At 33.4% G+C, this 17,567-nt stretch overlaps 1 protein-coding gene across 1 annotated transcript; it reads right to left on the minus strand.

Moving 5' to 3' along the window:
* Nucleotides 1-2,076: 2,076 nt before the first annotated feature.
* Nucleotides 2,077-2,658, minus strand: LOC143567425 (uncharacterized). The gene is made up of 2 exons (XM_077053851.1): nt 2,538-2,658; nt 2,077-2,459 (listed from the first exon to the last, which is right to left on the minus strand). Exons 1-2 carry the CDS (start codon nt 2,656-2,658, stop codon nt 2,077-2,079), a joined length of 504 nt encoding a protein of 167 aa, XP_076909966.1.
* Between the last annotated feature and the right edge of the window lie 14,909 nt (nt 2,659-17,567).

The following is a 17,567-nucleotide window of genomic DNA, read 5'->3' on the forward strand; positions in this document are numbered from 1 at the left end:
TTCGTCTGGATCAATGTTCTTCCACCTACAAAACGAACAGCGCCGTTACTTACCCCTCAGAAAGGGACAGAGGGGTCCTCTTTGGGGTAACCCTCCGGCGTGAGAATAAGTATGTGTAGGAGAAGATAATAATGTGAGAGTAAGGGAATTGGGAGAGTATTGCTTAATAGCTGAATACTGTATGTTACTCTGTATGATTATGTGATTGTCTCTCTGTGTATGAGAAAATAACTGACTAGGGCTGCCTGTCAGTGAATGTAATTGAATATGCTTCAATGTGAATCAATGTGTCTGTAACTGTGTACGTTATGATGTATTTATAGTGCTAGGGTTCTCACTGATTGAGCTGAGATCAAATTAGGGTTTTGTTGGCCTCCTCCAATCGATTCGCGCCACGTGTCCCTGGAGACACCTGGTGCTTTTTCATTGGTTATGATCACGTGGTAACCCATGAGTCATGCTGAGCTGTCCACCTTTCATTTAGCAGCTGTCAACATCAGCATATCCTTATTCCTTAAAAAGATGCCTTCTGGAAAGTTGTCTGACGTGCACAATCAAGGTTGCCCTAATCCTGATTTGGATAAGGACGAGGTTGATTATGTGCACGTGTGATATGCGCCCATCCTGAGGATGCGCGAGGTCTTCTCTTTATTCTCACGCGCAGATATTTCATGCGCAGATGTGATACGCACAAGCATGTAATACGCGTCACGCGCGGTTGCCCCACGCGCAGCTGCGCCATGCGCAACTGTGATATGGGTGGGCATGTATGATGCGCGAGCATGTGATATGCGCCGCGCGCGGATGCGCCACGCACGATGTGATATGCATAAGCATATATGATGCGTGAGCATGTGATACGCGCGAGCATATGTGATGCATGAGCACATGTGATGCGTGAGCATATGTGATGCTTGAGCATATGTGATATGTGCAAGCATGTGATGCTTGAGCATAAGTTTTGGCTTTGTGCCTTGATAATATCTTTGATTTCTAATGTCTTGTATATATCTTGTGGGTTGACCCGCCCCGCTCGATGTTGAGGCGGGTACATACCTCTTCAGAACTGAACCGTTGTCTCTTTTAAGCTTTGTTGACGGCACATGATCGAACAATCAAATTTGTATGCTTGAATCAGATAATCTAACTTGACTAGATTATCAAACCAGGTATATATAAGCATGGAACATAACTCGAATCCATAGTCGAACCAAGTATAATCGCATCTATCTCCATCTATTTATCGCATTATATTATCGCGTTGGGGCATATAATTGCATTGGTTTTTCGCATATGTAACAAAAATGGGTAAATAAAAGTTTTAGAAAAATAAGGGTAAAATAATCATATTATCAAATTAATTGTGACTGGAATTGTCACTACCACTTAGGTTGCGTGCTATGGCGGGGAGCTTCGAAGCACCTCCACAGTGCCACATCAGCGCCACGTGGGCATTGGGACATCGAAGCCCCATGGCATGATGCCCCTCTATGGTGAGGGGGCTTCGAAGCCCCCAACCTTTTTTCTTTTTTTTTATTTATAAAACAAAAAAACCAATACATTAATATATAATACAATAATAAAAAAAATACAATAATACTAAAATACAAAACAAATTAAATAAAAAAACATATAAAAAATTAAAGCTATTTTTAGTGGTCGTCCTCGCCGTTATCTTGCTTATTACTCCAAAAATGTTTAACCAAATCCGATCGAAGGCTGAAATTCGTTTCCTTTTTTCGTGTTTTTAATAAATTGACAAGTTTCTCATCTTCGTTTGGTGTACAGATCGGCTCTGGCTCATCGTGTACTCGCCTTGGCAAATTGCTATACCCGAGTCCTCCAATATCATATTATGCAAGATAATGCAAGTATACATTATGTTTCTTAACCTATCGATTTATAGAAAATGAGCTGGTTGTCTAATGATAGACCAACGTTTCTTTAATACACCGACTGCCCTTTCGATGTCTTTTCTTGCCGACTCGTGTTTTTTCTTGAAATACTGACATTTTTCGTCAGTCGGGCACGTAAAGCTAAGAACCAACGTGGCCCACTCTAGATAAATACCGTCGACTAGATAATACCCGTATTCGTAGTTGGCATCGTTCGTGGAAAATGAGATGTCGGGTGAGACTCCGTCTGTGAGGCGGTCAAAAATAAGGGAACATTAATCACAGCTACATCATTGTTTGCACCGGGCATCCCAAAAAACGCATGCCATATCCAAAGATCAAATGATGCAGCCGCCTTAAGAATAACTGTTGGTCCATCATGATCACCCCGATGATATTGACCTTGCCAAGCAACAGGACAGGCTTCCCATTCCCAATGCGTGCAATCGAGGCTACCAAGCATCTCGGGAAAACCGTGTCTTTGATAATGCACCTCGTATATTTTTTGTACGTCGCTTTGAGTCGGCTTCCTCAAATATTTTTTATGATATAGTTGTGGAATACCTAAGTTTAGCAAATTTTATAAAATTCATGCTCAAAAAATACAGTTTTGAAATAAATAATTAGAATATTAATACTCACATTCGTAGAATATGTGAAGCGCTTCACGAGCCACTATCTCCGACATCTGTAAATACTCTTCCATGGCAACGCTTGCAGTCCCGTACGCTAGTTGACGAATTGCCGCTATGCATTTTTGCATGGTTGAATATCCCGGTTTACCTCTCGCGTCCACCCGTTGTTGGAAGAATGCATAAACGCATTCTAAATCACCAACTATTCGTAAAAATAGTTGGCGACTCATCCGAAAACAGCGCCGAAATCGTTCCGAATCAAAAGTCACGTCCGGCGAAAAATAATCTTTCATCAACCAGTCATGCGCACCTACGCGATCCCGTTAAAGATGAGGCCGTCTTTTTAGTGGTTGTGAGCTTTCGTAATGCTGGACTACGAGTTGGGCAGCCTCTAGAACAGCACTAAATATTGCTTCATCCTCTGAATCCGAATTGGAAATATCATCGATATCGGGCTGGAAGTCGGATGTCAAATATGAGTCGGAAGACATATTTGGGGAGAAAGTTTTATAGAGTTTAAATAGGAGAATAGAATGTTTGTAGAGATTGGGTGAATGGTAAATGTGTGTGTATATATATATACACATACATATATATATATGTGTATGTATGTATTTTATATAATTGTTAATTGATTTTTTTTTAAAACGGTATGTCGGTATTATAGCCGTTGAGGTGGGCCCCCCTCACCTCCCTCTTTGCGCCCGCCTTCCCCTCCACCGCTACCCCCTCCGCGCCCTGGGTAACCGCGCCCCCCGGCGGTGTTTGAAGCCCCGCCCGCGCCCCTCTCCGTGCCCATAGCAACCGGTCTTACAGTGTAACTATCAATACAGATTTGAGACTGAAATAACTGTCAATGCAACTATTCATGTGATTATTCCAAGTATACTGAGTATCATTCATGGAAGAATCATTTATGGAAGGATCATTGTTGGGATTCTTGCTCTTAGATCTATTATTCAGATAACTAGAATTCCGATAAAAAGAACTTGCTAGTTCACTACAAAAAGAACGATCATTGTCAATCTCAAAATTTTGATTTTCAATATCAAAATATATAGAATAAATGTCCCCATTAATGAACCAGATGTGCTTGATATATTAACTACTTTGTAATGGTGTATGTGATATATATATATATATATATATATAGTTTTACATAATTATATATATGACATTTCATAAGTCTTGTAGAGGTACGCATGAAATTGCCCTCTTATTCTTATTAGGTTTTCTAATTTAGTTAAGTACTTTTTTTAACTGTTTTATAGTTGCAATATACAATTTTTATAGTTTTGAATACATGCTTGCTTTTACCTATATTTTGATATTATATTAACTTTATAAGCATTTGAGTCTATCAAGCATACTATATTATATCCATATATATATATATGTAAGTACAAAAGAAAAATATAAATTAAAAGGTATTAAAAACAAAAGTCACATCAAACGATGTAATTATCAAATTTATTGACATGGTAACTCTTTTTCCATCATGATATTAAAGAGGAGAGAATTCTAAAAATAGTCTATTATAGAAAGAATCCCTAAAATAGCATAAAAGTCTTGATTAGTTTTAAAGAATTTGGACTAATGAGACATATTAAGAGAAGATCTTTATTATTAGGGAGCAGACAAAACTCTTAAAAATACGGAGGGAGCATACCAAATATGAAAAGAATGTTGATGGACAAAGCCAAAATTTTGAAAACATTGAGGGAGCGGGACAATTTCTTTCTTAACTTTTATTCTCAAAAGACAGTCTTCCCAGACGGTTTTATTATGTTTCCTACATGGGCCGTACAAATTTTCAAATTATTGGAAAATGTACATTTTTAATTTCGTCTTGGAAGACGCATTTTTGATAAATTTGTTCTAAGGAGACGACATTTTTCTTTTCTTCTTATAAGTTGAATTTATTCAATTTCGTCCACTCCGGCAGTATTTATTTAAATTCCGTCCACACCGACAAGATTTAACTATAATCTGTCTACACCGACAAGATTTTCTTTTCTTCAAAATCATCACCATCTTCTTCTTCTTCATGTTATATATGTGTGAGTGTGTGTGTATGTTTGTGTGTTTATTTGCTAGTTGCACAACATTTTGATGCACTAAAACACTCAGGGCATAATACAACAATATAATTTTGGAGGTCAAAATTTCAAATACTTAACTGAGTTTTTGCTAATAAACACCAAATAATACTTTCTATGTTCCAATTTCAAGTTAGCATCTTACACATTACCAGTTAAAGTCACAAAGGATACTAATTCATCAGCGATGTCTTGCCCACCCTGCATCAACCAGGATCACAAATCAGTCAACAACACAATCATGATTTTATTACAAGTTTATCAAAAAGTAGCACAAATTAAACTTTTGGTTGTAAAATTGATAAAAATAATCACTAATCGGTTCTCTGCCGATTAAACTTTTAGTAATTGGGACATTAATCGTTAATCGGTCTTTTGATGATTAAACTTTTGGTAATTGGGACATTAATCGCTAATTAGTCCTCTGACAATTAAGCTTTTGGTAATCGAGACATTAATCACTAATCATTACTGATCGATCAAAGCCAGTCAAAATCGCCCCCTAATCAGCCTTAATTCTGGCCAAATGGCCAATTGCGTTGAACTGTATATATTTGATCGGTCAAAGCCAGTCACACACACACACACACACACACACACATATATATAGACAAAGTATAGAATGAAAACCCACTTGAGTTGTGAAAACCCGCGAAAACCCTATGTAACATCGTTTTTTTTTTGTTACATGTAATATATGTTGTAACATTTAATATAAAACATCGAAACATTAAAAAAAATTGTTTTGCTATTTTTTAACATTTTTTACTAATTTTTTATATGTTTTTAGGAGAGAGAAAAAGTTATATTTATGTTAACATTTTTTATTAACTTTAATTGTGTACCACAAGATTTAATATTTAATTAAAAACATGTGGTTGAGAATGGGTTTTTAGAGTTTTCACAACTCAAGTGGGTTTTCATTTTAACCTTACCCTATATATATATATATATATATATAGGGTAAGGTTAAAATGAAAACCCACTTGAGTTGTGAAAACCCGCGAAAACCCTATGCAACGTCGTTTTTTTTGTTACATGTAATATATGTTGTAACATTTAATACAAAATATCGAAACATAAAAAAAAATGTTTTGCTATTTTTTAACATTTTTTTACTAATTTTTATGTATGTTTTCAGGAGAGAGAAAATGTTATATTTATATTTACATTTTTTATTTATTTTAATTGTGGACCACAAGATTTAAAAAATAATTAAAAACATGTGGTTGAGAATGGGTTTCTAGAGTTTTCACAACCAAAGTGGGTTTTCATTTTATACTTAGCCTATATATATAGGGAGATGATCAAGAGAAAACTCACATTTAGAGAGAAAACTAAAAACTCTTAAAGAATTATTTTTAATTAAAAATAAAAAAATATTTTCAAAATTCTGTTTTAGCCATTATTCTTATATTTTCTTATATTTCACTCGAAAAATATAAAAAAAATTTTAAAAAATAAAAAAAAACGTTGTAATGCACATACGTATTACTGTGCGATACAGTTGTATTACACATGTGTATTACTATGTATTTTTGAGTTTAATAGTGTTTTATTGCATATATTCAATATTTGTGTATTGTATATGTGTAGAAGTGTTGTATTATATGAAAAAAGAATAATAATAAAATAAAAGTCGATGTGGTGCTCATGTGCGTTAATGTTGTATTACACATACGTACTAATGTGTATTCGATGTGTATATTAGTATTATATTGCATATATACAATAGTGTGTATCAAATATGTGCAACAGTGTTGTATTCTATGCAATACAAACACTTTTGCATATATGCAATGCACACTATTACTACGCACTATACCGATAAGGTTTTTTTTGAACCAATAATAACATATAAGAATAATGGAAAAAAAAGAAACTTCAAAATTTTTTTTTTAAAAAAGTTAAAAATAGTTTTTTAGAAGTTTTTAGGAGTTTTTAAGTTCTCTTTAAGAAGAGTTTTCACTAGAACCCACTATATATATATATATATATTGGGAAGGTATCCTTTAAGAACTTCAAATCTTTTAAGAACTCCAGGAATTAATATCAGCCACTCATTATTTTTTTATCTTAAAAATTAGAATTTAAATAAAAATGGCATATTTGTAAACTAAACTTATTTTTCTCTCCAATAACTGACTTTTTCTTTCTCTATATTTTTATACTTTCCAGTAGATTGATGATATAACCCACTTTTACACATACATAGATGTTGTGCATATATGTAAATATACCATTTTCATTTATGTAAATTTTGAAACTGATTATCAATTAATTCAAGATGAACGTACATTTAAAGAATATGTAAATTTTCATACTCGTCATCCATTTTCAAAACAAACATAGCATCCAATTTACAAATGTGCATGTAACAAAAAGTAGATATAAGAAACCAACATTTATTCGAGCATTTTCAAATCGACATTCACACATGTGCAAAGATTTTTATGCATGTCTAGGTAAAAAAAACCCATAGATGTTTGCATATGTGCACTTCAAAATTATTTAAATATTAATTAATGTACATTCATATACAAGTTCGTCACTTTCAAATTAAAAACATATTTTCTTTTAACTCAAGTAAATACTTATATGTAATCCATCAATCATTCAATTGTATATGTTTGTTTACTGCACATACATGTAATCGGCCACATACACATATTACGTAACCCAATTCTTACATACATGTAAATTTCAGCACCTGTATAATGGAATTACTTGATTATCCAAATTAATTACTTTGAAATCCCCACTGAAATAATATTATCATTACTTGAAATCTGCACCATGCACAAATTAAATTTTATTCCATGGCCAAAACCTAGTTACGTAGATGGTTGTTAAGGGTGAAAGAAGAGTGAGTAATTATAGGAAATATTAAGAAAGAGAATAAATTAATCCATATAATACCCCTTTTCTTATTTAATTATTGTCTATAATTTTTTATGTAATTACACAAATGTCACTACTCTTTTGAACCATTGATCAAATTATCTATGGTCTAGATGAGTTTTCAAAGTTCTTAACATATATTAGAGTTCTTAATTGATACTAGCCCTATATATATAACATGAAGAATGGAAGAAGAAGAAGATGATAATGGTGATTTTGAAGAAAAGAAAATCTTGCCGGTGTAGAGGGGTTATAGTTAAATCTTATCGATGTGGACAGAATTTAAATAAATATTGCCAGAGTGGACGGGATTTTGAATAAATCCAACTTATAAGAAGAAAAGAAAAATCCCGTTTGCTTAGAACAAATTTCTCTGAAATACTTCTTCCAAGACGAAATTAAAAATGCACATTTTCTAAGAATTTGAAATTTGTACGTCCCAGGTAGGAAACATAATAAAACCGTCTGGGAAGACTGTCTTTTGAGAAGAAAAGTTAAGAAAGAAATATATCCTACTCCCCTGACATTTTCAAAATTTTGGCTTTGTCCATCAACATTATTTCCATATTTGATATGCTTCCTTCATATTTTTAAGAGTTTGGTCTGCTCCCTCATAACAAAGATCTTCTCTCAATGTGTCTCCTCATTCCAAATTCTTTGAAAATAATTAAGACTTTTGGGTAGGGGTGTGCAGAGGGTACGACCCGGACCGACCCGAACTGGAACCAGAACCAGAACCAGAACCGTGTAGACGGGATTTTAAAACCCGGAATCGAACCGTTTATATACGGGTCAGTCCGGGTTTAATACGGGTTTGGAACATGTTGTAAACGGTTTCACCATGAGAACCGGTTTGCGAATGACCCGTTTGAAATGAAAACACATTAACAAGTTTATAGACCACATTTTTAAAAATCAATTTTCCTGCACACACCTGCAAAATCTTGGCCCATTTAAAGCATAAACATTTATCCAAAACACAACTACATAATCATCCAAAACAAACATAACCATTCATCAAACTTCAAAAATCCAAAACTTTCATCCAAACTTGAAAAATCCAACATTAACAAACGAAAAACAAAAGCAATTCATACTTGAAAATCAAAACAAAACAAGAAAAATCCAACGAAACGTCTCTTCAATCTTTCATTCGTTCTTCATCTTGCCAGCTCTCTTAAAAACATCTTAAAAATAGTAGAAAAATAGTAGTTAAAAAAATTACCAGTTGAACACGAATAACAAAACATGAATAATTACCTTTAGTCCACTATGACCATTTCGGCCAACAACATCCTATATTTTACGGGATCAAACTTCCTTGTTGCCAAAGTCTGCACAGAACACTTTGTGACAGTAGCCGCACCTTCCATTTGTAAGCCCATTAATATATATTTTTCCAAAATGCTCCCAAACAAAAGAACAGTTCTTTCTTTTCTTGGATTTCTTCATTTTACCTAATGAAGATGCGCCATTATACTCACATAAACATAACCATAACCATATATATAATCTTATTATCAAACAAACAATGAAAATAAACAAACCGAAAGAGATTGAAACAAGGAAAAATGCTTGTTATCGATTAATACATGAAACTGAAACATGTTTATAAGATGTGCACAGACTTACAACCATTAAAATCGATATAAACATACCCCATAATCTGGGTCAGACATTGGATTAGGCGGATTGATGATGAAGAATAAACAGCTGGATCTTGGATTGCTTGAATTTAGGTTGAAGTTTTGATGTTGAAGAATAAAAGGTCGTCCAGTTAAGCTCCAACCCTAGGTTTAATTTATATAATAAAAGCATGTTTAGAGGTTTAGGAATATATAGGGTTTTGGAAAGTTGTTCAAACAGATTGTGTTTCCAAGAATCAAGGATAATTAAGTATGTAACTTTCCAAGAAATATGGTTGCCTTTTAAACTTCACGGGTTTGGCGGGTTTAGCATGTCCGGCGGGTTCGGAACCGACCCGGACCGTAACCCATTTAGTCATAATTTTCAAACCCGGAACCCAAACATGGTTTTTAATCCGGGTCTGTTAAACGGGTTTGGTGGGCCAGGCACACGGGTTTGACGGGTACGACTTGTGAGATGCTCGCCTTGGCAAATTGCTATACCCCAGTCCTCCAATATCATATTATGCAAGATAATGCAAGTATACATTATGTTTCTTAACCTATCGATTTATAGAAAACGAGCTGGTTGTCTAATGAAAAAAAATTTTAAAAATATAAAAAAAAATTTTAAAAATAAAAAAAAACGTTGTAATGCACATACGTATTACTGTGCGATACCGTTGTATTACACATGTGTATTACTATGTATTTTTGAGTTTAATAGTGTTTTATTGCATGAGCTATTTTTAGAATTTTTCCTATTAAATGGTCATTGCATATTAAAATGCATAGAAAGGTTTAATATATATATATACGTGTTTAAAATAATATAATTCTATATGTGTGTGTGATTTCTCTAATCAATAAATCTAATGACAAACAAAGATAAAGCAAATGGGTTTAATCTTTCCACGATATGGGCCTAACTTTTTCATATAATCTTGCATCACAATGGGCTTTAAACTGATATGGGCTTTCCAGCACATACCCACCAGATTGGGACCATTGGGTCCATGGTATCTTGATTCTTGATTAATACAAGATCTTGTTAGAAACAATCTCAAACCAATGACTAGTTTTATAACCGGCCGTGGACGGGTTATCTCATGTGATAACTATCTAACATTTAACTTGTTTATTATCATTATATATCAATTAAGTAATCTTTATATTAGTTCATGAAATCCATGATCTATGAGTGAAACAGACATATGAGAGTGCTATGGCCCAAACATCATTACAGCTATAGAGCTTAATTTAATTTGGGTTCGATTGAGAAATCGTACTTGAATCACATAATGTATGAAGTTTATTGCACCATTCCATAGCGCTTATGTTTTTCCGTCCGAATTCTTCAATTGACCAAGGATGTTGTACTACTTATCATTATGTTTGATGACCAAATTTGACTCTAATTTGCCCATGTTTAAAGAAATTGTTAGTGTAAATATATGATATAACCTACCTATGATTATTATATTTGTTATTTTTCATTTATTTTATATTTTATATTTTATATTTTTCTTTAATTTTTAATATAGGATTATATTTTAATTGTTCAAGTTCTTTCTTAATCATATAACTTCTACATTTGTGCATATTCATGTATCTTGGCCAACTCTTACAAATCTAAGGTTGTACGTAAAAGATGAACGACTGTACGCTAATAACAATTGTAACAACCAATACATATTAACAAATGCTTTACTTATGATAAAATTAAGCAATTAACAACCATCATGGTAATAAACCAGAAAAACAACACACAAAATTTTTATTTTCAATAATAAATATTGACTTTTTATTATAAATACCTATACGAGATTCTTCCACATAAACGCACATGCCAATTAGTGGTGACACCTCTTGCATTGATATTAAATACATGAAGAATATTGTCCTCATTAAAACAATTAGTCACTAAATTTATTATTATTATTATTATTATTATTATTATTATTATTATTATTAGTTTTTGAACGGTTATTAGTCACTTTTAACAGTTATTTGGATCACTGACAGACCATTGAGTAGTTTGATCATTTTTATTTTACCATCAAGAGAAACACACAACACGTGAGAAAACCATCTGCCCATGGCCCAACCTGAAACACCTATTCGTCGCTTAATTAACAATGCTTTTTCTCTATTGTTTAAGAAAGTTTGTGAGGAAAAAAACACTAATCACTTTAGTATCATTATGATTATTTCTTTTAATTCAAAAATATATTCACTAAAATACATCACTTTATGTTATGATTTAACAAGCACGTGGTGTGTACACTTTAGCTTAAAACTTTGAACTTGATGCCTCGTATACATTACACACAGGCAAGAGTTCAAGAAAGTTCGTTAATTGTCTCGTTAAAAAAAATGAAATTGACTAATTAGTGATGTGTATAAGGGTGGTCACGCGGATCACGTCACTAGTGACCTAAGGGTGGGGGCGGGGGCAGTGTTCCAATAACCTCACACAAACTACGTCAGCATCACTAGTGAGTCAGAGTGACCTATACCCTTCAGCCTAATTGTAACAAAGATAGTTGATTTTAATTCAAGTTTAAATTGAAGCTTATTAATTATAACAACAATAAATGTTATGCAGGTAAAATTTTAATTTTTTGGTGAAATTAATATTTTCCAGAAAAATTAATAGACCAGTGAAAGAAATAATAAAAAAAAGTCAAAAGTTAGAAATGCCAACAAGATTATACGAATTGATAATAGTCTGCAAGTCATTTAAGACCAATTCCGCCAGCCGCCCAACTTTAGCATTTAGCTGTTTTTTTAATTATTTTTCTTTTTTTATAACACACATATATATTTTTTATAGTTAGAAATTGTTTTAACCAAGTCAAATTTGTCACCACGAGTTCACGACGCACTGAGTTTGGATTCCATCACGAAACATTTTAAATTTCTTTGCAAATATAAATTTCAAAACATGTATTGAAATGTTTTAAAAAGAAAATTGAATTTTAAGAATCAAAACTCTTACATACAAATATTAATAATTCATACCGTACTATGAATTTGGCCATTGATATAACTTTCTTTTATGTTGTTAAAGGAAATCTCAGTGTCATAATAATTATAAATTTACGATCAATTTATAGTTCATTTTCATTCGATTTTTGTTTGTATGTTTTCTTATTCGATCAGTACCACGTTCATCTCCGAAAACCCTTAAAATCCAGGGTTAGGCGAGTAACAAAATAGGTCCATAGAATTGTAATCATCAGCAAAATTGAGAAAAAATAAATGTAAATCATAGAAGATTGTGCTATTGGGTTTGCCCTTAATAGTGGAAAAGAAAGTAAAGAATGCAACTTTTAAATTATAATATGATTTGTTATCGGCCAATATGTCGTAATTTGAATATTAGAATCCAATTTTTCAAGTCATAACTTTTAACTAATACTTATTAACGCCTGAAAACTACACTAAAAATACTAGAACAATTGAACTCTTTCTTTTACATAAAATATCAGCATCTTCGCTATTTTATCATGTCACCAAAATCAAGCACGTCTGCATACCTCAATAAGTTTGAATTTGAAAAAACAGTTGACTTTAGTGTGTTTCTTATAAACTGATCAAATAAAAAAAACTAAACCAACGAAATTGTTAAAATTTTCCCAAATTAACTACTTGGTTTCAATCCAACTAAATTAGTAAAACACAATTTTCAGTTTTAGGAAACTCGGTTTGATCGGTTAAGCCAAGAAAATCGAACTATATACATTGGGCTATGGTTAAGCCGAGAAAATGAACTAAGAAACCAAAAGTTCGAACCGATAAGTACTCATCTTGTTAAAATGAATTTGAAATCGAAACCGAACCCAATTCAAATTTGGTTTTGATTATATACATTCGGGTTTCGGTTTGATAAAACAAAATATAATAAAAATCAAACCTAGAAACTTAGAAACCTGAAAACTTATGTCCACCACAATTTGATTTGGGTTTATACATTTGAGGTTTGGTGGGGTGGGTGAGTGTGATAAGTGATGGGCATGGACCATGGGTATTCAAGGACTCGAGAACATGATACGTTCAATACTAAAATTATATATAATAAATGTCAAATTATATAAAAAAATGTAAGAATACTTAACGATTAATAAACCTGTTTTATATTTATAATAGAAGTAAAGAATTTTCGTATGATCAATCTTAACGAACAAATAGAATATAAATTAATCCAGTAAAAACCACATTACATGTCAGTACGTCATTTTAGTATTTAACTTTTTCTTAAAAGTTTATAAATAACAAAACAAGACATCAAAACATGCTGATATTTCATGTAAAACACACTTTTATAAAAGGTAAAACTTTGTTGGATAAAATCTATATCATCATTATCATGTGTATGTAGACTTCAAACATCATAAATTTTAAGTGCAACTAATAAATAAAAAGAAAATAGAAAAGAAAAGAATGACGACAAGGAATAAGAAAGTTCCCTGAAAGATTCTTGTTCAAATGGACCACCTTCCTGGCATCGGCTTTACTTAATTTTTTATGTTTAATATCATTTTAAATTATACATATGCTGGTGTATAATTGGTTATATAATTATGTGTAAACAACTCAATAAGGTTCAAAACCGTGTCGTTCATATACATGACAAACCAATATTTATTATCTAATGCATCACCAATCCGGTGGAATGGTCAGGAAGATTTACTCAAAAGAGTTTCCTTTTTAAGATGGTTAAAGGTTTAAGTCTCGGAAAAGAAAATTTTATTAAATGTATATTTTCACTCTAGGCTTTCATTTCGTCTAGGCGTTCAGAGCTTATTATGTAATTGACGGGTGTTATCCCGTTAAATCTCGAGTAGCTCATTTACGGCTTGACTTGTTTATGTCTAGCATCAGAATCGAAGCGTTACCCCTCGCTTTGTATAAATAATTGAATTCACAATGAAACAATTGGCATATATCGCTAATTTACCCCTCGCTTTGTATAAATAATTGAATTCACAATGAAACAATTGGCATATATCGCTAATTTTAAATTAGTTGATGTAACATTACTTTGTATTAGTATTTAACTTTTTAAAAACATTCAACTTTTTAAATACAAACGCAATCATTAATAAATAATCAAACACCTACAAAATGTCACTATTAATGTAGTATCGTGTTGAAAAACAACTACATTTTCCGAACATGATTAGGAAGAGTACCCATTGAATAATTTTGAACAATATGTTGTATATTTGTTTACTAGTTTTTAACCCCCGTATTACGCGGGTTGTTTTATATTTTTCGTTTTTTCAATATTTATTTTTTGGATTTTAATTTTCTTTATTGTAATAAAGTTAAGAGTAAAATGCCAAAATCGTCCATGACGTTTGGTCAACTATGCGATTTTAGTCCAAAAATTTTCTTTTTTTACAAATGGACCATCGAGGTTGTCCATTTCTTACCACATACGTCCAAATCGTTAACTCTGTTAGATTTTTAACCTTAATTCAAGGGCAAAATAGTCTAACATAACATGCCATCATCATCATCATCATTTATCATCATCTATGTCCACCACCACTAACCATAACTACCACCCACCATAATGAACACCATCACCACCACCTTCACCACAACCTTTCTTCTCTACCAAATGAAATGAACCGTTAAATATTGAGTAAAAGGCATGCTGTAAGTTTAAATTTCAAGATCACTTCAATACAATTCTTGTATTTGTTGAATCATCCCCTTTCAAATATAATCAATGGATTGTGAGAAATCCACAACAGCCACATCAAATTGTTTGTAAAATGAAGCTCGCTTACAAAAACCCATTGAATGATAATAAGTAGAATAGATCTGACCGGAAACCGACCGACCACACACACTCCGCCCATTCTCTACCGCCGATTTCACACACTCCCCATTCCCCAAATCTCATTCGCACTACCCCAACACATACACTGATTAATCCTCCTTTCAATTAAACTAAGTTATAATATAATTACGGTTTGATAATGAAAGAGTTTCACAAATAAATGAGATGCTATAACCCGTTTAAAAGCTATATGGGTTTGGTGAGATCCATGACTACGATCATATTCTTAGGTAGGTTGGGTTTGGAGCTATAATCGGGTGATGCACTGATGGAAAGTGGTGGTTTCGAGTGAGGGTTCAAGTGAGGGAGATGGCGAGATATAGGGAACCGGAGATATTATAGAGACAAAAGGCTCGATGGTTGTGTTTTGTGGTGGTACGCATGGGGGTATGGCAGGTTGACGGAGGCGGAAATGGTTGCTGCCGGTTATGAGCTCGGTTGTAACCAAGGGAGAGAGAGAACGAGACTTCTTGTTCTTACTTGACTGGTGGAGTTAGTTTGTTCATTATAAAAGAACAAGTAGTATGGCTTCAAGGTTTTTATAATATCTTCATCATGGATCCTATCTAGTTTGAGTGTAAAAGTATTTTGAGTGTAAAAATACAACAACAACACTCATAGACCAGTGGAGGTGCAGTGTCGTAGTCCCGCTTTACAAGAACAAGGGTGACGCTCAATGTTGTGGGAACTATAGAGGGATTAAGCTTCTCAAGCATACTATGAAGTTATCGTAGCGTAGGCTACGATATTTGTTTATTACTCATTTCTATCTATGTATATATGTTACATAGTAGATCACACTCATAGAAAAACTACTAGTAGGGTCTGGGAAGGGTGAGATGTAGGCAAACCTTACTTCTATCCCTAAGGATATAGATGCTGATTCTAGAGAGACCCTCGGCTCCGCCCCAAACAAAATAAACAACCAAAACTATAAATATGTATAACCGAAGAAAAATAGAAAGGGTAAAGTAAACATATGCAACATATATACATAGATAGAAATGAGTAATAAACAAATATCGTAGCCTACACTATAGTAAGATCTAGGCCCCTAGACAAATGCTAAGACCACAAAATACCCTTCTAAAAGTCCTTAACCTTAATCCTACGTCTCCATGAACTCCTATCCTGAACCATGCCCTTAGAGAGGTGCCATTCTATTAGATCATGCCTGATCTGCTCATCTCAAGTTAGTTTTGGTCTCCCTCTACTACTCTTCCCCTCTAAAACAAGGGTTTTTACCACCCTAACCGGTGCAGACTTGTGTCTCCTCTTCACATGCCCAACCTATCTCAACCTCCCTTCCCTAATTTTATCTACAATACTAGCTACCCCTAATTTTTCCATAAAGACTTCGTTTCTAATTTGATCCAACCTAGTGTGCCCACACATCCATCTCAGCATCCTCATATCTGCTACCTCGAACTTTCGTGCCTGTTTTTTCTTGATGGCTCAACAATCAGTATCGTATAATACCCCTGTGGCTGCTCTCTATCTACACCAGCCTACCTGCACTCGGTGGGCTACATCTCTGTCTATTTCTCCATCGTTTTATACAAAAGATCCTACATACTTGATGTTAGTGTCTTCGTCACCACCTATATCACTAAAGTCACAGTAAAGATACTTTGTGTTAGATATCCTTAAACCTTTATCTGCGAGAGTTGCACGCCACTCCTCTAGCCTCCCATTCAGGCTCTGTTTACTCTCTTCCATTAGCACAATATCATCCGCAAAAATCATGCACCACGGGATTGCCTCCCGGATGGATTTTGACAACTCATCCAGGACCACGGCAAAAAGAAACGGGCTTAAAGCAGATTGATGTGCTAAAAGTAGTAATAAATTTATTAACTAAAATTATGCTAATCTAGACACTAAGTAATAATTCTAGACTCTTAACTTAACTAAAACTACTAACCGGCAAGTGAACCGGTCGACTCTAGTGTAGCTAAGTAAGTCCGGATATCGAACCCACGAGACTCTTTAATTACGTTAACTAGCTAAATTTAGACTTAACTACATACACGATTATATATTTATTATTATTAGGGGGTTTTACTAACTAATATTAAATTAATCACTAAGACTTAAGGATGACTTAAACCTATTCATATGATGACGAACAACCACCTAGGCTCGAATCCCTCATGCATCAATTATCAAATAGTAGGAAAAATGCTAAGTTACGGAACCGGGATCATAAAATAGTCACTTATTGAAAACCCGAATAGGACCCCTGACTCTTCTCAAGAAGACACCTATGGATTTCTATTAAGTTCTTAAAAACACCAGCTTAATTATACTCGCTTACGGTCGTTAATTAATTATGAACTAGTTCCTTTATAATGAAATCCTACCTTACAGCGCGGAAATCAAAGGCAATCTAATATATTAATTGACTTGATAGACAATGTTAATCAATTGAACCTAGACGGACTCCTTACGAAGAACTAAATTTAGCTATCCTGATCAACTAAGACCTACCAATAACCCAGCACCTTACAGCTATTTAGGTTAGCAGCACACTTAGGTTTATTTGATTAAATAAT

This window comes from Bidens hawaiensis, unplaced genomic scaffold (genome assembly GCF_021521415.1).
Source record: "Bidens hawaiensis isolate Kalapana, Puna unplaced genomic scaffold, B.hawaiensis_p1.1 tig00023403_1, whole genome shotgun sequence".
NCBI classification, from domain to species: Eukaryota; Viridiplantae; Streptophyta; class Magnoliopsida; order Asterales; family Asteraceae; genus Bidens; species Bidens hawaiensis.